Source organism: Exophiala viscosa, assembly GCF_022695815.1.
Source record: "Exophiala viscosa unplaced genomic scaffold EDD37scaffold_8, whole genome shotgun sequence".
NCBI lineage: Eukaryota > Fungi > Ascomycota > Eurotiomycetes > Chaetothyriales > Herpotrichiellaceae > Exophiala > Exophiala viscosa.
Genome location: NW_026944360.1, coordinates 1,169,422 through 1,195,670, shown reverse-complemented (window position 1 = coordinate 1,195,670; position 26,249 = coordinate 1,169,422). Strand labels below are relative to the sequence as shown.

Genomic DNA, 26,249 nt, shown 5'->3' with positions numbered 1-26,249 from the left:
CCGGAAGTGAAATAAACCCCAAAAGCTGGGGAAACGGAAAGTGCCGCGCCACTCGGTTGAAGGTGGATGACACTGGTTTGTATGAAGTGCGGTGCCTCGCATCACCCTCGATTCACGCCATCAGGGCAATTGTTCCCATTTCAGCGGATCGGTAATTCATTATATGATTATGCTATAGTATCAGTTGTGTCCCGGCCTTGGAAAGACTGGTACTGTATCTACGTTATTGACGTTGTAGCCAGAATACGTCCCTTGACTACTGTGCTGCCACCCTTGCCCAGTTTCTTGATTAACAAAAGCGCTTTGCCGGAATGGATTTGTGCTGCCTGTGACATTTGTCGTCAACGGTGATGCAGTGTTCGCTGGTCGATTTTTGGCAAAAGGATTTGTGCCAGTTCGCTGAGGCTGGAGTGCAGGTGGAGAAGGTGCAAAAGGCGAGTTTGTAGCGAAGGACTGGGGCTCAGCAGTGATGGGGCTAGGCGAAAATGACTGTTCGAATCCGGTGCCAAAGTTAGGCCCGTTGTTAGCCACTGCTCCAGTGTTGTGCTTCGCAAAAGGATTGGTCGACTGCCGGCTAGGACCTGCACTGGTAGGAGGTGATATTTGTGTCGAACCTGTCGGCATCATAGACTGACGGAAAGGATTTGTGGATGTCGACTGTGGTTGTATGGCCATTGGCGGCGGTTGTGAAGCACCAAAGGATTGTGATTGGAAGTCTGTCGCACCGTTTTGTGGAATCGTAGGAAGGGTGGACTGGTATTGTAGGGCCTGTGGTTGGGTTTGTTGCGGAGGTTGAGGTCCATATCCACCAAAGCCTGCCCCTGTGAAATCTGTTTGCAGCGGTCCAGGTTGAGCCATCTGCTGATTTTGAAAATGGTTTTGTTGTTGCAAAAATGGATTGTAGCCTGTTTGCTGGGGAATGTGGGTTTGTTGATACGGCTGAGCTTGCGGATTCCCCTGCTGATATTGCTGTTGCGGGTTGTAGCTCGTTTGGGCTATCGATTCCTGATTTCGCTCGATAGAGTCGAAAAAGTCGATCAGGTCGGGAGCTGGTCCCTTTGGTTGTTGCTGCTGCACTGGTTGCGATCGCGGTTGACTCTGCGTGGTCATGTTTGCTGGCTTATCAAACGGATTTGACTTTGGTGCTGAGGATACTGGCTTGCCAGTCCTTTTGGCTTCTTGTTGCGCAAGGTATTGTCGTCTGTTCATTTCGAAGTCTGGATCGTTCAGGTACTCCTCCAACGAATTCGTCAGAGTAGTTGGTGCGTGTTTAAGTTTCGGTACCTCGAGGCGTGTGGACGTCTCATACTGCCGAGCAACACTGAGATATTGGACTACTTGCTCAGTCTGTTTGCCAAAAGTCTTGTAGATTTCCAGTGCCCTTTCCGCGTCTGGACGTGACATTTCAAAGTAATGTTCTACGCCGAAGTTAGCATGATGATGTCGACAAGGCGACCACGCATACCCAAAACATTTATTGTGCCCTCGTTCATCACCTTGAACAGTTCAAGCAGGTCCAATGTCAAGAGACGAAAGGCTGTCAATGTGATCTCGTTGTCCGGATCGTGATTGCTTAACAGCTACAGACAGTCAATATGTCATCCGACACAACCCAGAGTTGCCACTTACATCGCACCGAATCAAGGCTTGTATCTGGTCCTGCACAATCTCTGTTTGTCTAAGCAAGCCCCTGTCGATAGTCAACCTCCGCATATCGCCCACTCCTGACTTGACATAGTCGGTCTTGGTGTCGCGGTAGGCTCGAACCCGTTCCATGAGGTATTCATAATAGCGTCGAATGTTAAGTCCCTGGGTTTGAACTGCCATGTATCAGCCACCGAGCTCCTGCATGAGTCGTTGCAGTAATACCTTCTGCGAAGCTACTAATGGCCAATCTTTTTGGTGCATCGGCTATATATCTCAAGGTCACTTCTGGCTGTCCCTCTCTGATCATAAGGTGCACCACGATCAGCGATTTGAAGACGATAGTCCATGTTGCATCTCTCAAGCGAATTTGCAAGGTGCGAAAGACCTCGGCGACACCAGAGTCACCTCCATTCGTGGCAGACAGGATTGGCTCGATGTACTTCGATTTGGGCGCAGCCAACTGTTGAACACACGTTAGCCCAGGTACGGTCAACGGTAAGAAAACAAACACCTTTATCTTCGTGGCGCCTTTTACAAGTTTCTCCATTCCTGCACTCTGCGCCGAAGGGCGGGGTTCTCAAACGGAAGTCAAGTGTGGTTCGAAAGTGCAGAGGACAGTCGCGGTCCGAAAGGTCCGTAACTTAGGCGCGAAGATAGTGGTAGGTGTCGGTCGGCTCGCAAGGAGCAAGAGGAGGTCGTGGCGAAGTAGGTTAGGTTGCCATCATAAGGCAAAGGTGAGTAGAGCAGTCATGATCATAGCTGCAGTTGCATGGCAAGGTAAGGGTACGCTGATTGATTGGGTCTGTGTATGAGGATGTCTGGAGGCCCGGACAACGTGCGACGTGTGATGCTTGTACCACTCGACTGGGCATGAATCAAATTGGACCGCCGAACTGCCTTCTATCACATGCAAGTTGAGTCTGTGGTCAGTTTGAGCCTTACAGGGACGTGGCCTCTTGTAACGTGTGACGTCGAGAAGTGAACGAAGTGCTGTGCAAGCAAAGCCTCATTTCTCCAAAACGAGGCTGGGGCGCAGGCAATCGGTCCGAGCTCCAGTCGGCTCCCCAGGCGTTGCTTGCAAGATCTAGGCAGCTCCGTCAGCATGCATGGCGCCTAAATCGTGCCACAACTCCATGCCCATCGCATTGCCGTCCAGTAAAATTGCCTACATTCGCAACGAAGGACCATTTCCTTGTAAAAGCGTTTATACCCTACAAACAAGGGACTTTAAAAAGGACTTCCAGCAATGATTCCGAGAGGCTTAGACTATAGTGTAGCTTTCCACAAGATACCAGCCTGAATAGATGCTTCCGTTAAGCTACTTGACTTGATCTGGGACTTCTTTTCCATTGCTTGGCATGTGTACGGCAACCGTGCCTTCCAATAGTCGTACTGCAAACCCCCTCTTGACTTCAAGTATGAAATAGTCTTGTATCCATCACAATTTCCCAAGGCTCTTCAACCGGTCATTAGCACGGCTACGAGATTCTTCGAAGCTCTCAACTCGAGCGAAGCGCGAGCGCGAAGAAGACAGATGCGCAACGACTGACTTTACTTGCCCACGAACTTCATCAACTCAATCCCTCGATCTTTATTTTCATTTCGCACACCATGGCGTCGCAACTCCTGCCTCTAGGTATATGACTCTGTTCATCTGGAATTCAAATGCTAATGGATCGTGCAGAACTGATCGACAAATGTGTTGGCTCGAGAATGTGGGTCATCATGAAGGGCGACAAAGGTACTACTCAACTTTTGCCGCAATCTCTGGAACGAGGCTGTACTCTCCAATGTGCGAAGTGCTGACGTCCTGTACAGAATTTGCCGGAACCCTGCTCGGCTTTGATGACTATGTCAGTAAGTAGAGGATCCATTCTCCAATTCCCATACGGAATACCAAGGATGGCAAGGACGAATTGTGCTGAGCAATATTTACCACGACAGATATGGTCCTTGAAGATGTGATCGAATTGTAATTCCAGCTTTTTTTTCCTTTGCAATTACCTTCAGGCTAACGAGATCACAGTGACTACACTGGCGCCCAAACGAAGCTGCCCAAGATTCTTCTCAATGGTAACAACATTTGCATGGTAAGTCTCTTGCCACAGCGAAATATACTCTTTATCATTGAAGCACGCCAATCTTCCCCTACATTCTTGTTGCTCTCAGGAAAGCGGACACTGACATTCGCGTCTCGATGAGCAGCTGATACCGGGCGGCGAAGGACCCGTCGCAGCAGCATCTTGAGCGGTGCTTCTCATGCAATATGAGGTGCACTCAACCGTTCGCCGATTAGGACGAGATCAGGGCATGCCGGAACAGCACTCGCGCGAATATTATGAGTCAATCTCGCAATCGATTGAAGCCATTCACAGGACGGCCAAAAACGGCCGCGAGAGGCTCGCGGCTCTGTAGAGGCAACCTCTCCAGCGAAAACTCCAGCTTTGAACAACAGCAGATGGAAAGGAACCTTCATAGAAAGGGATCTTTGAACTCCACGGAGCTCATCGCAAATCAAGCATTACGCATACATACCTTCGTCCCTAGATCGACAACAGAATCTACTTTACATACTTGGCCGTCGACCTTTGGAGCGTCTGCACGGCTTCTTTTTGAACGCTTTTGACAATTTCCCCTGCGGACATTACCTCTCTTACTAGTCCGACGCCGGTACCTGCATAAGTGGTCATGCGACCCTCAGGACCCCAACCAGCATCACCTTGCTGCACTGCCGTTTCGTACTTTTCCACATTTTCGGCCTCACTCATTCCCTGCTCCGCGTCGTGATACGTGCTGTTGGCAATACCTCTGCCATTGTAAGCTCGAGGCCAGCCATGGATGCCCCTGACGACATCGTATATCGTGGTGCCGACAGTGCTGGCTCCACCATCTGTGACACTGAGTACCTGATCCTGGTAGCCTTTGGCAATGACAGCTTCGGAACATGCCAGGAACCTTGTCCCCAGCGCCACGCCAGCTGCACCAAGCGTCAATGCAGCCGCTGCACCTCGGCCGTCGACAATGCCTCCTGCTGCAATCACAGGGATATCGATCCTCTCCTCGGCCAGGGCATCGATCACTTCTGGAAGAAGAGTGAGGAGACTTGCGCGCTGTGCAAGGCCGTGACCACCTGAATCTGCACCCTGAATGACTATGACGTCGGGCTGTGTCGTCTTAGCAACCTCGAGGGCTTCGGCTACGGTGCCGATCTGGACCCATATCTTGGTCTTGCCTCCACTGACTGCTCGAATCTGTTTAGCCCAGTCCAGAAGATCGCTGAGCTGCTTCGGTGCAAAGAACCATACCGCAGCGACAGGATGTTCCTTAAGCGCTGCGAGGGCTAACTGTAAATCACTGCCCCAGTTCTGGAAGCCCACACCGATAGGAAGTATGCCGTCGTGAAGCTGCAAGCCTTGAGATTTGGCAAATTCTGCAGTTTCTCCAAGGTCCTTTGCAAGGGGTGACAAGTCGAAGCCACCCGCCAGGAAGCCCAAGCCTCCATTTGCAGACACAGAGACTGCTAGGCGCCCCAGAGTGATCTTCATCATCGGTGCAGCCACCACAAATGGGGCATCTGGACTGGTCCAGGGATAATCCGCGTGAAGTGTGTTTCCTGGCATTTTGGCAACTTCTCTCAGACGGAGCACTAGATAGTCTGTTCACGGAGAGACTGGTGTCGTGAATAAGTTTTCCAGGAAGCAGATCTTATTATAGGAAAACATAGTACTTCTTAGTACTTAGCAATGTTCGTAAGCATTGACTCATAAGGCGCACATCGAATAGCCAGTTCTCCGCGGACTGGAACGTGGAGGATATGTGATGCGCAATACGATTCTGAATACGTACCGCGGCGCCCAGCAAACAGCCGATCTTGATCCGAGTCGTGTAAGGAATATGGAGCAGATGGCAAGTTGTTCACCCCAGACGGAACATGCCAGACACTGACTGATCGACGCGATCAGAGCTTCACAAATCCCTCGGAAGCGGCTCAATTCAGTTTGACCTCTCGGAAGGAAGGACGGTTGATGTGTCAGGAAATGGATCAGTCGTCCGGTGAGCCTGCTCCAAGAAAAAGTGGCACAGTCTGACCACTGTTGCTCCCCGAGTTCAAATAGATATCGTTCCTTATTGTCAGTCCGCAGTCCTTCGCACACAGCAATATGGCTTTAGCTCTTGTCGGAGGTAAAGGTTATCGCTCTTTCACATGGACTTTCTGTCTTGCCGTCAAGCCATTCGGTTTTGTGAACCTGCTCGGCTTCGAACTTAAATCGTCGATATACGCCCTGTCAGACAGTGCCACTTTTGCTGGAAACAGGCTCGCCGGAAGGTTGAACTCGAAGAACAATACAGGTCACGTGGCTCTTGGCGGCGGTGACAGTTCCAGCCTCACTTTGTCTTTCGAGAACCTCTTGAATAGCCACCTTATTCATGCCGTCGTTGGTATTGTCGTCTCCTCTCAAGACCACATAGCCTTTCCCTGTACCTCGATTTTCTTTCTCATACCCCATACACTTCAGACTCACATTTGGATCTCTCCTGAACGGATCTTGGAAATTTGCTCTGGCAGTTATACCTTAGAACTTACCTGTTTATTTTCTCTTTGGATATCTCATAACTCAAACATGTCTGGCATTAACGCCCCCGATCGGTACGTCTCTTTCACTTCTGTTTGTCTCAAGCGCATGTCCGGCGGGATGGGAGTAGAGGATCTTGGTCTCCAAGATGAGGTCGCGTGCCGGCAGATACGAGAATGGTCCAGAGATCCCTGCAGGACGAATAGTGCCTTATTGAAGTCTTTAAAACTTGGATGGCAACTGTCGGGACTTCAGGAGAATGTGAGGTGCTGCGGATCCCATGCTGGCTGCCGACTTCTTTGTTCTGGAGTGAATGCCCAACGTTCACCACCGCCTGTGGCTTGGCGTGTCGCTGCAACTGCCTCACTTCCCTCAGCTGCAACAAGTTACCATCTTCGATCCTCTCCTCTGTCAATTCTACTGGGATGCAACAATATCTTGTAAGAATATTACAATCCGTTGTCAGTTATGTCAGACAACTCGGCATCTTCACCCACGACCGGCGGTCTACGACGTCTCTCAGAAGGAGAATGGCCAACCCACCCGAGTAAGAGCAAGTACTCTGGAAACCAAAACACTTCCGTCAACGATACCACCGTCAACAAACCTGACTCGTGAGTCTTCCTTCCTAGCGGCCGCTCCTTTACCGGAAAATCCATGGAATCTGTGGAATACAAGGGACCAGGCAAGGCCGCCGGACGAAGTGACTTTATTCACACAATCATCTAGCAACGGACCTCATGAGAGCAACTCACTGTCCGACATGGCAAAATCCACACAACCTGCACGCAGCGAGCCTGATGACCGCAGTCTGATGGCCGACGTTGTTGTCGACTCCGTTGTACCTGCTGGCCCTGGAATACCTTCTCTGAACTGCAAATCCCCAGCACCAGCGGAACGCGATCCAATACCAGGAGATACCTATGCTGGCTCTGGTCCTCGTGGCCTTCCCTTGGATGGAGATGGATGGAGGTACCATATCTCTCATCAGCGTTACAACGGGCCTGCGATCGACCACAACGCTCTTAACGAACTGGAACGGTGCGCTACACTCTGGACATGACGGGACCGAGCCACCTCTCTTCAGGATCATCTCCTCCATCCACCCAACCCCGTCTCGTATTGCTGGTGATGAGCCTGACACTCAGCTAACATGGGAACAGTACCGAGGCTTTCATTCTGGGAGAGGGTGAGAAGAAGATCGAAGAGAAAATTGATACTCGTGAGCAGATTGATGCAAGCCAAACCTACTCTTGCTAATGCCCTTGACTAGGAACTCCAAACACTACCATTTTCACCTTCAACAAGGAAGACCACACTCTCGCCAATCTGCTTCGCGACAAGCTCTTGAAGAACAGCCACGTCACCTTTGCAGCATACCGCGTAAGTCGTGCACCACACCTGTATACTGCTAGCCTTGTTGCTAATTGACCAAGATCCCCCATCCACTATTCGCCAAGTTCGAGCTCCGAGTCCAGACTGACGGCGAGATTACACCCAAAGAAGCAGTCTTGGCCAGCTCCAAGGACATCATTCAAGACCTGAACGCTCTTAAGACCAACTTCACCCGCGAGTACGAACTGAGAAAGATGGTTGGAGGTGCACAGAACGGAATATGATTGGTCTCAGCTACATCATGGGGAGATGAAGAGGACGTGATGATCACGCGTTACTACTTGGGCAATACCCTGTACGACTACCACTAGAAAGGGCGGGAGTTTCGGCGTTCTATGGAAGACAGCAATATTTGTAGGGGTTGGCACCAGGATTGCATCGCACAAGGAGTGGTGTAGCGGACCCGCACAAAACAGCATCATGGGCATACTGACCTTGTTTGGTTGCGATTGACTGGCACCCAAATTTCATCTTTGCCTTCTTGAATGCTCCGTGTCGTTGCCTGATATCACGCATACACGCGTGGCGGGCGCCCTGTGAAGACTGGTTTTCTGCTAGACGCAATTGTGTGTCAACCTTTTCCTGGCATATTAGCCTCGTGGGGCTTTCGCCATCGCACGCCATCTCCGCGACCTCTAATTGAACCGCACGACTGAAAAGCTGCGTGCTCTGTCAATGCGTTTGTCAAGGAATACTACAATGTAAGTCAACGTCAAGGTCAATTCACTTGATGGATTCGATAACATCATGGCGTTGTCATGCCACTCTCCATGCTGTAAGCACTACATATGGGTGGGCGTTTGCATCGCAAGATGCATGTCAAGGGAGGTCTCACACTCTCCAAACCCTCGAAATTGATGCTCGTCTCGCCGATCTCTTCTTAGTACTCACCATGTCGTCGATCCATGATGTCGAGGATCAAAAAACACAGACGCCGAAGGGCGTTCTGGATCTACCAGGCGAACCTATCGACGCCTACGAAACAGGGAATATCCGTGGCGACAGACTTGCCCGCCGCCTGTCAGCTCGACAGGTGCAGATGATTGCCATCGGAGGTACAATCGGTACAGGTCTTTTTCTAGGTACTGGAAAATCCCTGGCCACAGGTGGTCCTGCATCGACCTTGATCGCCTATGCGATCGTTGGAGCCATCGTTTTCGTGACTATGCTCAGCTTGGGAGAAATGGCCGCTTTCATACCTGTCGCTGGCTCTTTCTGCACATATGCAGGTCGTTTCGTCGACGATTCGTTAGGGTTTGCTCTCACCTGGAATTACTGGTTCAACGACGCGGTGTCTACAGCTTCGGACATCATTGCGCTTCAGCTGTTGCTGCAATTTTGGACCGACAACTTCCCCGGCTGGGCTATCAGCTTGATTTTCCTGCTGGTGGTCATCGGGTTGAATCTCCTGTCTGTCAGAGTCTATGGAGAGGTCGAATATTGGCTCAGCCTGCTCAAAGTCATCACGATCATCATCTTCATCATCATTGGCATCGTTGTCAACTGCGGCGGCAATCGAGACCACAAATACATTGGCGGCCAGTACTGGCATATCGGCGACGCACCCTTTGTCGGCGGCATCGGAGGTTTTGCCTCGGTCTTCGTGACGGCTTCGTTCGCATACGGAGGCACCGAATCGATCGCCGTCACCGCAGGAGAGACGAAGAACCCTGCGAAGAACCTGCCGCGGGTCGTGCGTAATGTCTTCTGGCGCATCTTGCTCTTCTACATTTTGTCCATCCTGTTGATTGGCCTGAACGTGCCGTACAACTATCCCAACCTGAGCGAGAAGAACACCAGCACCAGTCCTTTCACCATCGTATTCACCGAAGCCGGCAGCGCTGTGGCCGGTAGCTTCATCAACGCAGTGATCCTGACCAGTGTCATCTCGGCGGCCAACCATGCCTTGTTCGCTGGGTCGAGACTAATGTATACGCTCGCTGTGGACGGCTACGCCCCCAAGGTCTTCGGCCGCCTCAACCGGTTCCAAGTGCCCTGGGTGGCAGTACTGTCTACCTCGACTATCAGTGGTCTGTGTTTTGGAGCAAGTTACATTGGAGCCGGACAGCTGTGGTCGTGGCTGCAGAACATCGTCGGCGTCTCGAATCAGTTATCCTGGATATGCATCGGTCTTGCGTCGTTACGGTTCAGGGCCGGCATCAAAGCCCAAGGTCTCGATCACTTGCTTCCTTTCAAGAACTGGACATATCCTGTTGGTCCTATCCTTGCGGTTGGCCTCAATTGTGTTCTCGTCCTGGTCCAGGGCTGGTCCTGTTTCAGTCCGACATTCAGCGGCGTTGATTTCGTCTCCTACTATATCGAAATACCGGTTATGATTGTCATGATTGTGGCGTGGAAGCTCATCAAGCGCACTCGTTTCGTTCATCTGAACGAGATGGATTTTGTCACAGACCGGTATGACCTGCATCCTGAGCACAAACTGGACCTCGATGAGAATGCGGCTGCAGTGGACGGCGTGGGTTCCCGGACGAAGAGATGGGGTCTGAAAGCTGGCGAGGACAAGACGTGGCTTGGAAGGTTGAAGAGATTAGGGATGTGGTTGTTCCTGTGATTATGCTATCTGACGATCGCAAAAGCATTGATTGACTAGAATACTGTACGTTCAACTCGTAAGGGGTTTGGAGCGTAAGAGGCGCACATAAGGTGCGACTCGGTCAGCCTGATTGGTTGGTACACGTAACAATGCAGTAACCAAGAGAGGCAGAGCGTACAATATCTGACTGAAGAGCAATAGTGGGTCAGACTTTCTCAATTGTAGCTGCAAGTAGGTGGCTCCAGACAAGTAAGTGGCCACGCTGCCGGCGGGTTCTGGCAGAAAGGCTTTGGCGTCATAAATTCCACTATGCAACACATAGTTTTCTTCCAGTCGGTGAGGTTCTGCAACCCGGAAGGACCGCTGACCTGGTACTGCAAAAATGCCCAGCACTCCCATGTAGGCACGCAACATTGCTGGTTTGGATCCCGACGTCGCGGGCGCGTGAGAGGGGTGTTGGATAGACCCCTCTTACTGTGTGCTGCCTGCCATTCCGCAAAGCTCCCATGGTCACCATCACCAAGAGACGTGAGAGATGTCATGAAAGTCCCATCGGTATCGTTGTGGGAGACCACTAAGGCTTTATTGGTAGCAAGAATACTTCGGGGTTGGAGGAGGTATCGAAGGCTATCGAAACTTGGTCCCTCGTAGTTGTGGGACTCGGATGGCCAGTCCGCCTCACAAGTGAAACGTTTGCAGTCATAATCAGGGTGTGAGTAGACCGTCATTGGGCAGGATTCTGCTGTTTCAGAAGCACTTGCGGTATGATACATCGAAGCCCAGCAGAGAAAAGTTAGTCCTAGCATCCATGGTCCCATCGCGCAAACTGCAGCCCGCCAAAACCCCAACTTCAGTGAAAGTATCCGATCGAGCCCTTGACGTAACTTGGGCTTGTTTACTGTGAGGGGCTCCGCTCGTCTGCAGTTGAATCTCAGGAGCTGAATCCAATTTTAGGTCTGCGCCGACAACAACTGCTGTGCTGTCAATGTCGATTATGATGTGAGGCGCGACACTATGCCAGGTGAACGAAGCGATAGTTGCTGTCAACAGGTAGCACCGTTCAAGATTGGATCCCTGGACTATCGCAGTGTTGTGGTGATGTGCATTTTCCGAAACGTTTTTTCCTCGAGAGAACTCAGGCGCGTGGGTGTGGTTGAATTCGAAGTCGCGTGAGAGAAATGGCTCAATTTATAGTCGGGGCCACGACCCTAAACGGGTACCATGCCAAGGTAAAGGTACTTCATCCTAGGGCGAGGTGGCAAAGGTGATGTGGGAGAAAATGGGCTTTGCGAATTGTCTGGTACCAAAGCTCGGGGACTTGGTACGCATGCTAACTGAGCGGTGTAGTTCCAACAATGGTTTCTCGTAGCGCGAGCCACGGGAATGCTTGAGTAGCTGGCTGAAATCAGGCCTTGGATCGTAATCGGACAACTGCAGCGTACTGTTCTGGCAAGGTCTCTCGAATGAGGAGGGAATTTGTATCCTTTGGACTTTTTGCGGCGCCATTGACAAGCATACCCGGCTTGCGAATGGGGAACAGGTGAGGAGTTGAAAACAAAACGAATTCTGCTGTATGCTGCAAACAAGCATATGCCGCATCGACCTACTAAGAGGGATTGATACCCTGATATGGTTGGCAAAATTGGCGTTCGAAGTCGGTCGGAATTGCCAACAATGTATTGGTCTCAGGAGGAACGTTTGTCCGAGACTTCTGTGCCATTGTGCTTCCAACGAGTAGGCATCCTTGAGCGAGAGTAGCTCAGCGATGATCCAGTCTGGAGGATCCATGGAATAATGTTGCAGACATCGCTGGTACAGAATAAGGACATCTAACGTCTCCGGGAGGTGCTGTTTGAGAGCGGTTAACAGAGATTTTCACACGTCGCGAGAGTTGCAACAGAAAAGAAGAAAACTGGGAGACCTATTAGGTGAGCTGGAGGTCGTCAATTTTGTCAGGATTTCAACGCAGTTTGACCTTTCGGAACGGCGGTTGTTGTGTCAGGAACGGATCAGTTTTCCAGCCTCGAGACCTCAAGGCTGTTTCCAGTAAAAGTGGCACTGTCTGAATACCATTCTTTCTTGTTGTGGCGGACTTCTTCGCACACAACGATACAGCATCAGCTCTTGACAGCCGGAAAGTCGTCAGCTCTACCGTATAGTTCTATTAGGCTTGGAGCCACGTACGCGCCGTCGTGAGATTGCTGACCATGAACTTACACCGTTGATGTACGCCCCGTCAGACAACAACCTCGACCGACCAACGTCACGTGAGGCATCCCCAGACCTTGGCAACTATTGAAGTTCAAATGACAGGCGCGTGCTTGGGATGATGGCATAGCATGGAGATCTTAAGCTGCGGAAGGCCGCCATGAATTCGTAACAATAGGAAACACTGCCCAGAGTCAACGCTGCTCATTTTCTACTGTTGCTTTCTGGCCAACGCCACGATTGTACATACCGAATTCCCAATTGACACGCTCGTGCTGTCCACCCGGCAGTAGGCTGCCCCCGGATCATAGAGTCGGCGACATCCTGGGCATTGAGCGACGTTCATCTACTACCAAAGCCCAACTGTCCCAGTAATTCAATCCCATTACCTGCCACGCATGGTCCTAGAAAATAGATTCCACATTACACACGCTCAGCGACCATCTGTCCAAATCGCCTCTGCTGGCTCCTAAAGCTGGCACTTCAATCCGAGACCGTCTTGCATGGCCGGCGTGCAAGGCAATATACGGTCCTTCATTGCGCCGATCAAGGGATCTGGTTTGTGAAGACGATGAATACCCTGGACATGAACAGTTGATGACGAGAATTGACAGGTCGAACCGCCCCGGCCCTCCACGAGGACCTGTCACTGTACGAACCATGGCAACAGCCACAGGACGGTCCAAACCTCTTAGCTGACTCGCCGCTCCGTTTCATTCAGACGCAGTACCTCGGAGACTTGATCCCTCTCACGAGCTGCAGACACAAATTCGGACTGAAGCCGAAACAGTCAAACCCCGCAGTATTGGATGAAAGACCTGGACCTCAGACAATATGGACGGTTGCAGCATTCTGTCAAGTATGTCGTCTACACCTTCAGGTCAAAGTGGACTACACCATAAGGTTCCAGGAGCCACCGTGCCCCAATGATGACCATCCCCTACACCATTTGGTGCGATCTGAGTACCAAGAGCCGTTGGAGCGCAATGCCTGGCTACGGCAGAATCCCGAGTCAAGAGATGAGGTTTATACTTACAAATGCTCGTCAAAGACCTGTTCTGCTACCGTCACGGTTCGCCTCAGCCCTCCGGTGCTGCGGCCTAGCGATGTGCGGACGCTGGTGGATGCCGATCTCCTCCAGCAGAGGACAAAGGATGCATTTCGGGAAAGAGAAGGAAACACAGAAGGAATGAAACACCCAGGGCCAGTTGATGTCTTGACCGATCTTCGTGCGTACATCAAGAATTCGTGGAAGGCGCGTGAAGATGTGAAGTACAGATCAATAAACCTTTCCAACAGAAGATTCATCGTCCGCTTTGGACCGGAAGGAAATGCTTGTAAGGATGTGCTTGAGCATCTGGGTTTCCAGCTGGTGGTAAGCAGGACGAATCTGCTCAATGAATTGCGCTGACTCACTTCGCGCGCAGCCAGGTGAATATTGGAGAGTTCCTCAACCAGTCCTTGAGGACAGTCAACCATTCCAGAGTCCTGTCAACATCTGGCTGGACAATGCTGAAAATGAGATCTTGTCTTTACTGCTGTCACTATCTTCCGAGGAACGACAACAGCTCCCAGATATTTCACCACCTGTGCCTGCCGAACGAGAGCTCTCTCGGATCCTTGGCTGTCAAGATTGTGAGTGTGTTTGTATCTCCCTGGGATCCTTGCTGACAACCACAGATGATTCTGATCCATCAAGTCGCGCTGCGAAGCCTTCGCCTGAGATGAGGACTGCGTAAGATCATTCTTTTGTCAACAAGATAGCGCTGACATTCGCCCAGACCATTCATTGCTCTAGGATGTCCACGGGATCTGGCCGACCACCTGATTGTGAAAGCGTACCACTGGCAAGTGGAGACCGATCCTCAGAATGCGCCCATATACTTGAGCCACCTGCGATATGTCTCAAACGACCGTCAAAGCGATGTCCTTGAGACTGAGGTTGTCATTGAAACCTCAAAAGGCCGATTCGACTCGGAGACGCTGGAGAAGGCCTACAAGACTTTTCAGTTGAGTGGACGTGAGGGTGCGGTGAATGATGAAGACATTATTGGTACATTCATGGCGACGCTAGCAGATTCACCTGGCCAGGAGCATGATTTACGTGAATACTTGCGCATTATCGGTGTTCACCGAAACAGCAAGCTCGTCATGGATACAGCACAGAACAGTGGGTGGATTGATCTGAAGTGTCGCGTCCGTTACTAACAATGCTTCCCAGTCATGGACAGCTACGAGCAAGCCCTTATTTTCCTCGGTGTGGATGCAAGCACGGAAGACGAATTTATTCAGGCTGCCTTTACTGCCAAGGTACGTTGGGCTGCGCTCCTGAGCAAGCTTTGCTAATCTTCATAACAGACAAGCGAGAACAAAGCCCTGGAGCAGCAAGCAATCCAGGCCGTCCGCTTAATAGCTCAGCATCGAAAAAGCAGTCTTCTGTCCACCTGGATTGATTCCGGCTTCTCAGCCGAAACACAGATGGATCCCGCGGAGGGCTATCAAGCCCTGCAAATCCAAAACCGCGAGATTGATGACGAAATGATTATGCTGCAATACAATATGGCAGTGGAAGAGAATCCAGCAAGTGTCGAATATTACAACAAGGCACTCGCTGCCATCGCCAGCGGCAGGAATAGTACTCAATTGCTGGACCATCTACAAAGCCGGGCCCCACAGCCTCCCGCGGCCACAGAAGGCGAACCTGTTGGGCTGGAGAACATCGGGAACACTTGCTATCTCAACAGCCTCTTGCAGGTCCTCTTCACCATGACTGAGCTGCGGAAAGTGGTTCTCGATTTTGACCAGTACCGAATGACCCTGGATCCGGAAAGCATGGAGCAAAAGAGAGTAGGGCAGCGGAAAGTCAGTCTTAAAGAGGTTCAGACCGCTCAAAAATGTAAGTGACTCAAAGCCGACTGGTGCATGTTTCTTACTTTTCAAGTTGTTGACAGGTTGGCGTCACTCTTTCGCGGCATGATAGAAACACCACAATCCTCGATAAAGCCTGAACAGGAGCTCGCACGCCTAACGCTCGAGACCGAAAGTGTGAAAGAAAGAATGCGTCGAAGATCTACTCTCATGACCGATCGACCAAGTTTAGGCCACATAGATAGCATACCAATGCTCGGACCGCTGACTCTAGCCGAGCACGAGAGGGTCAGAGTAACGGATGATGTTATAGTGCAGTCTCCGACAGAAGGCGATAACAAATTCTTTGATCCTCTTGTTCGGTTCGAGGAACCGGAGAGCAAGAGGAAAGACAACAACGACAATATCGAGCCAGACGTGGAGGACATTACGATGAACGACAACTCCAGTGAAGCTACGCTGGTTTCCAAGCCAGACAGCGACCAGGTCTTGCTCGAAAATCCGAGCGAAGGGCAGCAGCAACCCGTATCGGATGACAAGGAGAATCTGTCCCCGATCAAGCCGTCACCGTCGGTCACGACCAGCCTACCTCACAACGTGGAGCCTCTGGCACCAGCATCACCTTCCAAGTTGAACGCACAGGCTGGGGCAAATGAGCTGTCTGCCGTACCACTGGAGGTGAACACGGAACCAGAGCCAGTGAAGTACGAACCTCCTCCTGGAAAACCGCCTCCAGTGCCACCCAGAAAGCCGAATCAGACTCCGACCACCACTCTGGAAGAGTATGCACGTCAGCAGGATGTCACCGAGGTTATGAATCACTGCATCATCCAGCTGTCCTGTGCAATGCGACCCAGAGGCTATGATAAGTCTGGCGAGCAGTACGACGAGGTGCATGATCTTTTCTTCGGGCAACAGGTTGTACATGTCCAACCAGAAAAGGGACCGTCCCCGACTGTGCCCTTTCTCAATATCATTACCCGAGTATACCATCAACCCCCTGATGTGTATGCCGCAATGGACAACGAGTATGATCTCCAGGACGCCCAGGATGGGACAAAAGCTTACACTTCCGTTGCTCGTCTGCCACCTGTTCTTACCATTGCCCTAGACCGAGTAGCCTGGAACCAAGAAGCAAAGCGCCAAGAAAAGCTCAACTACCATGTGGACGTCCCCGAGACCATTTACATGGACCGATATCTCGAGAGCGCCAGCGATTCGGACCTGATGCACCGGCGGCAGCAAACTTGGGAGATGAAGAAGGAACTCGCAGCACTCTCTGTGCGGAGAACTTTTCTGGAGGAGAAGCACGTAAGGCAACCGAACAATGCTATCATGTTTACAACTGACGTGATACAGGGCACATCGAAAGATGTTCCAGGCCTCCTGGAAGATGCGAAGCTTGTCCTAGAATACCTAGCTGAAGTATCAAGCGATTCTGTGTCGGAAGATCTCAGCGTCAATCCTACCGTTGTCGCAGATCTTGGAGTTATGGCCGAGAACGCCCGAGCGGAACTTGAAGGTACAATCCACCACCATTTTATCCTCCTTCTTTGTCTAACTTTGAAGCAGGTATCAAGTCGCGAATGGATCATCTCAACCAACAAATCAAGGAAGCATTCGTAGATATGCGCAAACATCCATACCGATTACACGCCGCCTTCTTCCACCGTGGCGGTGCAGCAGGCGGCCATTACTGGGTGTACATATTTGACCACAAGAAAGAAGTCTGGCGCAAATACAACGACGATCGCGTGAGCGTCGTGCAGAACCGTAACGAAATCTTCGGCAAGCCGACGCAGGATCAATGGGGTCCGCCGCCGAACCCTTACCTCCTAATCTACATCCAAGCAGACCGCATCGACGACCTGGCCGAAACTGTCAAGCGCGACATCGTCTACCCGCCACCCGACGCACCGCCTCCAGTACCCGCACGAAACCAAATGAGTGAGATGCCGCCCAAGGGAGACGTGGAAATGCTGGAGTACGTCAATGGCGGTGAGCAGGCCCAGACCACTACTGCCCCTGACCCATACCCATATGACCTGGACATTTCCCACCCCGAAACACAGTCAGGTGCCAAGAAGGAAGGCGACTGGGACAACAGCGAGCTGATTATTCCCGACAGACCAGTCAATTGGTGATGAGGAAGCGTGCATGAGACTCGAACCACTACTCTGACACCTCTTCTTCGACCAACGGAATGGAAAGCATACCCTGTCAGTGGGGGCAGTAGCTTCCACGCTCGAAGCACTGGTAGCTCCGGCTGGACATGAGTATTCTGCCTTGTCCAGATGTTTGGTTCAATGAATCTCACAGGACCTGAACTCTGGCATGCGTTTGGCTTTTTGCGGAAGGGTCGTTACATTCTCACACAATATTCTTTTCCTAGTCCTTCTCAGCCTATTGGACTGGATGGATGGATGGATTCAGTCGATTAATTCCAGCATAGCAACCAGACAGCGAGGGAATAAAAGGACTGTTACAAGAGATACTGTTGTTGCTTTTGTTCACTTCATCGCTACTTCATGTATCGGCATGCACGTTTTCTTCGTAGCTGACTATCTCTGATCGTGTTGTAAGCTTGCAGTCCACCGGATATTCAGTCACCAAGAGCGATCTCTACAGCATTCACTTCCAAGCATGCGTTGTAACAGTGACCCCTTCAATAAGTCCAGCTCATTTGCGTAGAGCCCAAGGTAGTGAACCAGGTCAAGCTCGCAAAGCGCCTCAACTTCCAGCAGCTTGGTTCTCAACTTCGTGCACCTTTGACTTCATACATGCCCGCGGGCCAGCCCTCAATGTTCCCAAATTCGCTTCACCTGTCCGAAAACATGGACTGCAATGCATGTTTTCTCCCACGGCCGGATATTGTTACGAAAGAGTACCAACTGCCGTCAGAGCGAATTTGTATCAAACCCGGCAACCGCTGTACATCGTACTCGCCAACTTGAGAATCTGCCCATCAGCCTCAATCTCCGGCCTTTCATAGCTCCCTTCCCAAGAACGAAGAAAGCTCAGGGTAGCGTATGAGGGCTGTCCTGTATTCTGCACGGGCGAATTGAGCCTCTTTGTTGTCCAACGTTGTTGATGCTGGCAGGCTCAAACAGAAGACGTCACACCATTTCCATGCTGACTCGATATCACTCTTGTTTAATGTTCTTCTTAGCCCAGGACCGGACAGGTCAACGAAGACAGGTCTTCTCAAGCATCAGCAACCACCAGTGTACAGGTAAAGGAATGAGACCTCACCTCTTTTTATCATAGTCCAGCACAACTGGTGGTTGCCCAAGCTTGTCACGATCCATGCTAATCTTCTTAAGATATAGCTTGAGGATGTGGTCACCAGGAGTCGGCAATTCAGAAGCATCCACCTCGGGTGCTTTTGGAACAGCATTTCTCCGAGTTGGTTGCTTTCGCTTCCACTTCTTAGCCGCTTTGTCGAAATAGTCGACGAGACGTGGGATGAGGTAGGCATGGTCCGGAGCAGCAGCTGTTTCAGATTGGAGATATGTCTCCCAGTGCTGATCCAACGCTGCACTATACGACTTGACTGCTTCTAACCATTTCCAAATGACTAGATTTTGATCCTCGCAAGCATAGGTATTGTGTCGCTTATCCATTGTCGTGAAGAAAAACCTGGAGTAATAAGTACAGGCGAAAATCAAATTGCTCCTGGAGACAAACTCACCCTGGAGCCTTGCGCTTGAATATGACCTGAATGCCTTCTAGACCCTCTTGATGTCTTTTGGCATTGACCGAATCCACGAACTTACTCACAGCATTTGCGGGCGCACGTGGCCTTCGCAGCTTATCATCTGCGCGGGTTTGAACATCTGATCGTTGACGTCCCGATCTTGTACGAGTTGCTGGTCCATCGTATTTGGTCATATCGACAGGAGCATCGGAGTCGCTTGAGTCGCTTGCGTTACTTGTGTTGATGGTTAGCTTGATCAGTGCAGAAAAGGTGTCCATTCTTTTTATTCCTCACGCTTGTCTTTGAGCATTGGCCCCGTTCTTCTTGGACTTTTTCTGCCTAGGCCTTCTGCCCTTACCCGCGACCGCTTTGGGCTGCTGAGCCGGCTGACCTGAGATCGGGGCCTGATCTGACATAGCGTGTTGGTTCGAAATCGGGTTCGATCCGCGTCTTAGGGGTAGCTGGATGGAAACACCTTGAGGAGGGCGGTCGTTCCCGCCTCCGCGTTGGGGGCCTCTTGAAACGTCGACGGTCCTGCCATTTGCGGAGGGGCGACTGCTGTACGGTGATGGACCGGGCGAACGCTGACGGACATCTCTGTTCTCATCGGATCGACCTGGAGATCTCGATCTTCGACGACCAAAGGAGTCCGTAGCATACCAATCATTCCGGGGCCGACCTTGGGCTGAGCGCGTATCCGAGGGAGCGTCGTAACGGTCGTACCGATCACCATGGGAGGCAATAGGGGGACGATCAGGTAGAGTGTGAGGTTGTCGGAATGTGAAGTTACCTCGACTGTCATTGCCACGGTTCGTGACTCGAGGTCCAAAGAACGTGTTCTCGTTGTCTTCATCCGATGGCTGATCCGAACGAGGATTTCCGGCGTTGTGAAGGCCTGCGCGGCCCCTAATGCGCATACCTTCTGGACGCATTCCACGGTTTGCAGCCTGCTGCTCACGTTGCTTAGTGCCAGCTTCAAGACTCAGATTGGTGACCTGTCCTGGTGCGAATGATCTTAAAGACCATCTAGCCCTTGCGATTGTGTTCGTATCGGGGCAGTCGCCCACAAGATGAGATTTACTTGCGCAAACGCAACAAGAAATCCAAAACTCGTGAGAGCCGGCAAGAATCTCAGTGTTGGCGGGGAAGAAACGGCTAGGGCAGGATCTTTCGACATGGTTCAAACCACCACATAGGTCACAAGGAACGGTTGTGACTTTGAGATCTGCGTTACAGAAATCTGTTGTGTGTCCCTTCTCACGGCATCTCGAGCATCGCCCGATCAGAGGACAAAGCCGGCCTGGATGCTGACCGACTGCTGCACAATGGACGCAATGTTCCTCGGGGCAGGCTCCCTCGGAATGGCCGGGCTTCAAGCAAGCCAGACAGATGGCGGGCCAAGTCAAGTCGACCTGGTCACTCTTGACGTCGAAGAAAGCATACTTCAGTTGAAGTTCCAGCTCATCCGGTTTCAAGTCCGCAAGGCGTGGGACAGGGTGTGAGTCAGGACTTTCAATTGCTGCGAACGGATTGGAACGCCCGGTGGCAGACTGATTGATCTCAGCCTGCAACTGCATTTCAACAGCATCGTCCGGTGAACTTGAAAGTTGCTTGACGTCCTGGTTTTGTGATGATGTTTTTGTCGCATGGCTGACCACCCTAAGATGCTCTTCCTCGTCGGTGTCAATTGCCATGATCTCGTCACCAGCCTCTGGTGTATCATGCTCAAGATTTATGACCATTCCTCCTCCTTCTGAAGAGTCGTCCTCCTCATCGCTGGAGATCTCGATAGCATCGTCAGCCGATACCCCAGGGCTTGCACCAGTCGCAGAATTCGAGGAGTCATTCGCAGTGGAGTCCTGGATGATGGGAACCGTTGGTTTACGAAAGCCAACCGCGAGGCGATTCTTGCCAAATCCAGGTGAGGGATGAGGCGGCATCGTGCCAGCCAGTGTGGAAGGAACGGCAGAGGTAGAGTCCTGTGTTTGGTTTAGAGAGTCGGAGTTCGCAACTGCTTGGGAGGCAGAATTTCCCATCACTGCGGTAGAACTCTGAAATTGAGGTGGGAAGAGAGTCACAAGTGAAGAATCATCGACTTGACCTTGTCTGTTGGCGCGAGTGCGTCTCAGGCCGACTGAGGCTGTTCGTGACTCGCCTTCCTCATCTGAGTCTCCTGCATTCCGATGCATGAAATGGTTTTGAGTCTGAAGTCAGTAGTCGCGCTCACATCAACATAGTGAGAGAGGATCACTTGCAACCTCGGAAAGCACTTGTCGTGAACTGTGCCTACAGCAAACTCGAAAAATGAATCGACGACAACATCGAAATTTGGAGTTTTTGAATATTGGGGTAATTGCGGTTTCGGCTAGGCTTCCCAACTGGGACTTAGGTTAGTACTGTAGGCCAGGAAATAGGCACGCTAAGTAATGAGTGAAGCCTGTTTGCTCGCGTGCTGTTGGTTTGAGTGCCAGTGTGTTATGCACGCCCCAGAGACCACCGGTGTTCCGACCCCTACCCATGTTCGCCTCTCCATATATCACGCAGTCCCATCAACCAAAATCCTGTATTATTGCGTCTGATCCGACACTCATTCATCTCGACAGGCTACATCTTACCTCTACATCGCGTTTTCGGACCTCTTATATACATTCCTGCTCATATCTCACAGTTTTTGCCTCGCGAAAATCTGTTTTCTGCATTCAACGTCAACTCCAACGGGCATCTGTCAACTCTGTTACAGACGTCACCAATACAACACGAACCATTCCGCTGAGCTTGTCTCGTAAAAGGCCGTCAAGGTACGCTCGGCTCGAGGACGCAGGCTTCTGCCAGACAAAGAAAAGACACGCTGACCGTATACATCTTTGCAGACCTGAAACTACCCAAACGTCAGCCATTCGTTTTCGAGCTTTCCATGACCTCTCATACTACCCTTCATCGAACCATCTCCTTCCAAGCCGATGCCAGACAAGCACCCCCAGTCTCCGCATACAACGCAGCCATGAGTACTGGAAAGACCGGACGAAGGAGACGATCTAGCAGTATCATCTACCAAGAACCACCCGAGTCATTAGAACAAATCAGCGATCAGTCAGCCCTGCCCAACCTCAACTCACAATGGGTGAATGCAAAAGGTGGGTTTACCATATATCCCGCCTACTCAGGCTATGAATACCCCAATGGTGGCTAACATCTGTGTTAGGCGCGTGGACGATACACCCTGTTCTGATCATCGGCTTGAAGATCTTATTTGACATCATCCCCGGCGTCACACAGGAGATATCGTGGACGCTCACGAATATCACGTACATGGCCGGCTCGTATCTGATGTTCCACTGGGTGCGTGGCGTGCCATTCGAATTCAATGCAGGAGCATACGACAATCTGAACATGTGGGAGCAGATCGACAATGGCGACCAGTACACGCCAGCGAAGAAATTCCTCTTGATCGTCCCAATCGTGCTTTTTTTGTTAAGCACGCATTACACCCACTACGACTTCACATATTTCACTGTCAACTTCATGGCTCTCATGGCAGTTGTAATACCGAAACTGCCGCAATTACATCGCGTCAGAATAGGGCTCTTTTCAGACCCTCCCGACGAATAAAACTACGACTTTCGGAGTCTTCGCACAACAGCCCGGCGTGATTGTGGGCGGACACATTCCCTCCTTGCATTTCCATCCAGCATTGTGTCTTGACCTTGTTCTTTCGGAGGAATGTTCTTCGATGTGCTACAAGCAGGGTGACGGAAACAGGACTTGGTCAATGAGTTTACTTTAGGCTCAATCTCAATGAAGTCCAACAAGCATTTCAATGCCATTGTCTTACTTTCTACAAACGTGATGTACTCCTGACAGAATCTCCTTCTTGCTTCGTATTGTATCCTTGCCATACTCCCTCTTCAGCATTCAACTTGACTCAAACACCCTCCTCATCCTCACCGGGTGCCAGGACCAGGTCCAATGGCGGTCCCCACGTACCCAACACCCGGGCGCCACCGCTTCCCACATCGCAAATCTCCCGGCGACGACCCTCCTCGCAGGGCAAGGCAGCCTCCCCCGTCACATTGGGCAGGATGGAGTGCTGCCTGCCACCGCTCAGAAGACGTCGAGCCGGGTTGTTCGAGAAGGTGAACTCCTCGAGAACACGCTGGTTGTCATCGAGGTCGGCCCAGTCTTGAGGGCGGCGCAGGACAGAGACATAAAGGGCGTGCAACGCCGCTTTCATCAGGGCGTCGATGCCCAGGAGGTGCGCGATATGAGCATAGGTCAACAGGACCTCCTTCTGGCGGGCGGTTGTCTGGATGTCCATCAAGGACAGAGCCACGAACAAGAACTCGCCCTTCAGGAAGTCAACGACGTTCCGAACGAGAACGAGATCCGCTTGAGGAATGCTGACGGTCCCGACCGGTCCCGCAGCGAAGAAGGCTAGGTTCTCACAGCCATTGACGCCTCGGAGGGTGCCAGAGAAGAAGTTCAGGATCTTCACTGGTACTTCAACACCACGTAACACGCCTCGACTGCTGTACGAAGGGACGAGGACATAGCGGGGCTCTTCTCGCTCAGCTGACATGACTGGGAGCTGCTGACCGTGCTTGTATCTGAGTGAGATGCCTGGACCTTCTCGAGGTGGTCGCACTGAGCTGTTATTCGAAGTCCACATTCTGGCTGAGGCCTGCAGGCTGGTAATGTTGTGAACAGACATAGAGATAGCACCTGGACGGGGCGCTGGGACAGGAAGCGGTGCTGCATGTACTGTTGCAACGGAAGCAAACTGCTGGAGGGCTTGTGAGGTAGGTAGGTTGTGTGCGTGTGAGGACGTAAACGTGTTCGTAATGCTTGAAGATGGACGAGCAGGATGTAGTCCACCTCCTTCGATCGGGGCCGTCGGTCGCGGTTCATGAGCCGCTTCGTGGTCGTCATCGTCTTGAGTAAGGTCTATGAGATTGCGTGGGGGTTGCTCATCATCGTCTTCTGTAAGGTCAATGATCGTGCGAGATTGGTGCACAGCTTGAGCCGCCATATTGTCCACCAGGATTTCGTGGTTGGAGGCTGCCACTGGGCTTGTGTCGGAGCTAGCACTCGGCCCTTGCTTCGGAGACACGTTTTCAGACCAGTCGTCCATGGAAAGATCACCATCCTGATCACCAGCAGTACTTGTAGCTACACTTGCTTCGTGGACGTCATGGGGAGCGACATGGATGGAGGTGTCAGCCAAAGCATCGTTGGTCCTCGCAGCAGGAGTGAAAGAGCCATTGACCTCATCACAAGTGGCGGGAATGTTGTCGGCACCATTTAGGTGAGGAGCAGCGGAGTTGCGAACAGTATGATGGCTGGAGAGAGAAGCGGTGTCGGCACCAGTATCATGTTTGGAAGGAGTTGTGCCTTCACCAATGTCGGCGTGTGAATCGGCAGCAGGCTCGGCATGAACATGGGCGTCCATAGGAGCAGGAGTGGCTTGAAGTAATTTGTCACTGACAGCAACTCTTGCGGCTCTCTCTTCAGCGAGGATAGCCTTCCACTTAGGGATCATACAGTTGGTGCACATCCATAGTTCTGGAATGGTCAGTCAAAGCGGTGCGATTCTGAAGAGTATACTGACCATATTGCTTGAAGAACCATTGTTCATGAACGTTTAGACATGGCTTGTGATACCACCCAGTGGTGCAATCGGGATTGCCACACTTGACGCTCTCGGATCCAATATCTCCTCTCTGACACCAACACCAAGTTTGCAGGTCATCATCGTCACCATCGTCATCATCAGAAGTTATGCCCAACTCCTCGCGGTATCTCTGCAACTGAATGAGTGCAGTTACCCATCGAGAACGTGAAGTTTCTGGCAGAGGCTTTGGATCTGTCTCCGGTGATGGCACATGGACGATCGCGTCGGAGGAATCGACGGTAAACTCTGTGCTGGTCTCAGTCGGAAGATTTGGAACAAGTGGTGGCACGATTCCCCAAAAAGCGTTGTTTGCTGTATCAGCATCCGAGGCGAAAGCCGGCAAAGTCCGACGTGGACGAGGACGATGACGAGGACGAGGACGAGGACGGGGCCGAGGGCGATTCCATGTAGGTCGTCGGTTACCGAATTGTTTGCGATCATACTCGATAGCAATGCCCTTCTTCCGGCACTCATCGATAACGTCGCTTGGTATGAATTTCGATAATTCTTCACATTCCTTGGGATCACTCAAGTCGTTACTGACAATTTCTGGTTGCTGCATCGAGAATGGAAGCGTTGATTCGTCAATTTCAGGAAGAAGGACAGGGTCGGAAGGGCTGCTGGCCGGGATCGTCTCTCGCTCTTGAATTTCGTCATGCGACACGAGATTACCCAGGCGATGAGGCTGTCTCGTCTGTCGGTTCGAGCGTCGCACCCAGCCGTCGCTGCTATCTTGAGCCGATGCGCGCTTCGACATCTTCAGGACAAGTAGTAGTTGCGCAGGAACGTTCAAGCAATAAAGCACTGAGGCACAGTAGGAAGAAAGATGACATCAAAGTGCTGTGAGAAATATCTTGCACGCTGTAAACATTGAACATTGATTCACTTGCAATTCACAACACCGAGTTTGGGTAGGTTTCTGCCTCACCCCGAAGTACCACCCATGCGAAACATACTGGCCGCCCAGCAGCCCTCAAGGCTCTGGCGGTTTCGTTACCAGAACCGTCCGTCCGACACATACCAGCTGATTTCCAAGCATGTCCTGTGCTTCATTGCTCACCCATGCTCGAGGATCAAGTAGCGATGTGGAGGGAATCCTCCTCCGTCTTGGCGGATGTGCGTTACTCCCTGAAGTAGTAGAGTGGTCACAGAATAGGGTCATTCACTGTAGCTGATCTTGCACACAACCCGATTGGACTTAGACAGACTGCCAAAAAAGGAAGGACAAAAATGCAAAAAAGAAAAGGAGTTCGAACACAGTTCAACTGAATTTAACACCTGGAAGCCGGGTGGATAGGGTTCCAGATGCTGGAAGGATGGTCAACCATAAGTAACTTATATGGCCCCCGCCTAGACCTTTCACAACGAGTAAAAGCTATCTGTAAAGCAATTAGAATCATGTATAAACCATTAGACCACAGAAGAGGACATAGCTTACCCATTTGGACACCAATTTTTGATTGTCGTAAAATATAAACCACAAATTTCGGTGAAGCTGAATCTGGCCAGATTTGCCAAGCCAGCAGCCGGTGAAGAGCCTCACGTACTTGACCCTTTGACATGTTTCTCGACTTTTGAGCAGAGCTGCAGCATTTTGACATTGATATTGAAGACAGGCATGGCCCGTCCACCGACCAA

General features: G+C 51.4%; 11 protein-coding genes across 11 annotated transcripts; 6 read left to right on the top strand and 5 right to left on the bottom strand.

The window, feature by feature from the left end:
- Positions 1 to 82: 82 nt before the first annotated feature.
- EDD37DRAFT_635799 (ANTH domain-containing protein) lies at positions 83 to 2,629 on the bottom strand. The gene is made up of 5 exons (XM_062816936.1): positions 2,159 to 2,629; positions 1,870 to 2,107; positions 1,630 to 1,820; positions 1,466 to 1,580; positions 83 to 1,418 (listed from the first exon to the last, which is right to left on the bottom strand). Exons 1-5 carry the CDS (start codon positions 2,192 to 2,194, stop codon positions 181 to 183), a joined length of 1,818 nt encoding a protein of 605 aa, XP_062668631.1. The 5' UTR covers positions 2,195 to 2,629; the 3' UTR covers positions 83 to 180.
- Positions 2,630 to 3,005: 376 nt separating this feature from the next.
- On the top strand, positions 3,006 to 4,051 carry EDD37DRAFT_488816 (U6 snRNA-associated Sm-like protein LSm5). The gene is made up of 6 exons (XM_062813313.1): positions 3,006 to 3,283; positions 3,332 to 3,388; positions 3,466 to 3,504; positions 3,592 to 3,619; positions 3,674 to 3,737; positions 3,853 to 4,051. Exons 1-6 carry the CDS (start codon positions 3,259 to 3,261, stop codon positions 3,892 to 3,894), a joined length of 255 nt encoding a protein of 84 aa, XP_062668630.1. The 5' UTR covers positions 3,006 to 3,258; the 3' UTR covers positions 3,895 to 4,051.
- Positions 4,049 to 5,537, bottom strand: EDD37DRAFT_488878 (oxidoreductase 2-nitropropane dioxygenase). The gene has a single exon (XM_062813314.1). The coding sequence runs from the start codon at positions 5,265 to 5,267 to the stop codon at positions 4,209 to 4,211; it is 1,059 nt and encodes a 352-aa protein (XP_062668629.1). The 5' UTR covers positions 5,268 to 5,537; the 3' UTR covers positions 4,049 to 4,208.
- EDD37DRAFT_488996 (uncharacterized protein) lies at positions 5,538 to 6,962 on the top strand. Its single transcript, XM_062813316.1, has 2 exons — positions 5,538 to 6,835; positions 6,951 to 6,962. Exon 1 carries the CDS (start codon positions 5,808 to 5,810, stop codon positions 6,663 to 6,665), a length of 858 nt encoding a protein of 285 aa, XP_062668628.1. The 5' UTR covers positions 5,538 to 5,807; the 3' UTR covers positions 6,666 to 6,835; positions 6,951 to 6,962.
- Positions 6,690 to 7,840, top strand: EDD37DRAFT_652000 (DNA-directed RNA polymerase; the record flags this gene model as incomplete). The annotated part of the gene is made up of 5 exons (XM_062818417.1): positions 6,690 to 6,835; positions 6,951 to 7,262; positions 7,385 to 7,443; positions 7,495 to 7,604; positions 7,658 to 7,840. 5 exons carry the CDS (start codon positions 6,690 to 6,692, stop codon positions 7,838 to 7,840), a joined length of 810 nt encoding a protein of 269 aa, XP_062668627.1.
- Positions 7,841 to 8,508: 668 nt separating this feature from the next.
- Positions 8,509 to 10,188, top strand: EDD37DRAFT_566511 (putative amino acid permease; the record flags this gene model as incomplete). The annotated part of the gene is made up of 1 exon (XM_062814100.1): positions 8,509 to 10,188. The coding sequence occupies one exon, from the start codon at positions 8,509 to 8,511 to the stop codon at positions 10,186 to 10,188; it is 1,680 nt and encodes a 559-aa protein (XP_062668626.1).
- A 112-nt stretch (positions 10,189 to 10,300) lies between these two features.
- Positions 10,301 to 11,244, bottom strand: EDD37DRAFT_489157 (uncharacterized protein). The gene has a single exon (XM_062813317.1). The coding sequence runs from the start codon at positions 10,986 to 10,988 to the stop codon at positions 10,386 to 10,388; it is 603 nt and encodes a 200-aa protein (XP_062668625.1). The 5' UTR covers positions 10,989 to 11,244; the 3' UTR covers positions 10,301 to 10,385.
- Positions 11,245 to 12,441: 1,197 nt separating this feature from the next.
- On the top strand, positions 12,442 to 17,734 carry EDD37DRAFT_635781 (ubiquitin thiolesterase). Its single transcript, XM_062816935.1, has 9 exons — positions 12,442 to 12,936; positions 12,993 to 13,753; positions 13,806 to 14,013; positions 14,059 to 14,113; positions 14,160 to 14,548; positions 14,600 to 14,688; positions 14,737 to 15,274; positions 15,320 to 16,768; positions 16,819 to 17,734. Exons 1-9 carry the CDS (start codon positions 12,882 to 12,884, stop codon positions 17,388 to 17,390), a joined length of 4,116 nt encoding a protein of 1,371 aa, XP_062668624.1. The 5' UTR covers positions 12,442 to 12,881; the 3' UTR covers positions 17,391 to 17,734.
- Positions 17,735 to 18,756: 1,022 nt separating this feature from the next.
- On the bottom strand, positions 18,757 to 21,371 carry EDD37DRAFT_488629 (uncharacterized protein). Its single transcript, XM_062813310.1, has one exon. It carries the CDS (start codon positions 21,130 to 21,132, stop codon positions 19,234 to 19,236), a length of 1,899 nt encoding a protein of 632 aa, XP_062668623.1. The 5' UTR covers positions 21,133 to 21,371; the 3' UTR covers positions 18,757 to 19,233.
- A 573-nt stretch (positions 21,372 to 21,944) lies between these two features.
- Positions 21,945 to 22,552, top strand: EDD37DRAFT_651996 (ORMDL family-domain-containing protein; the record flags this gene model as incomplete). The annotated part of the gene is made up of 2 exons (XM_062818416.1): positions 21,945 to 22,077; positions 22,146 to 22,552. 2 exons carry the CDS (start codon positions 21,945 to 21,947, stop codon positions 22,550 to 22,552), a joined length of 540 nt encoding a protein of 179 aa, XP_062668622.1.
- A 156-nt stretch (positions 22,553 to 22,708) lies between these two features.
- Positions 22,709 to 25,625, bottom strand: EDD37DRAFT_488741 (uncharacterized protein). The gene is made up of 2 exons (XM_062813311.1): positions 24,549 to 25,625; positions 22,709 to 24,502 (listed from the first exon to the last, which is right to left on the bottom strand). The coding sequence occupies exons 1-2, from the start codon at positions 25,366 to 25,368 to the stop codon at positions 22,866 to 22,868; spliced, it is 2,457 nt and encodes an 818-aa protein (XP_062668621.1). The 5' UTR covers positions 25,369 to 25,625; the 3' UTR covers positions 22,709 to 22,865.
- Between the last annotated feature and the right edge of the window lie 624 nt (positions 25,626 to 26,249).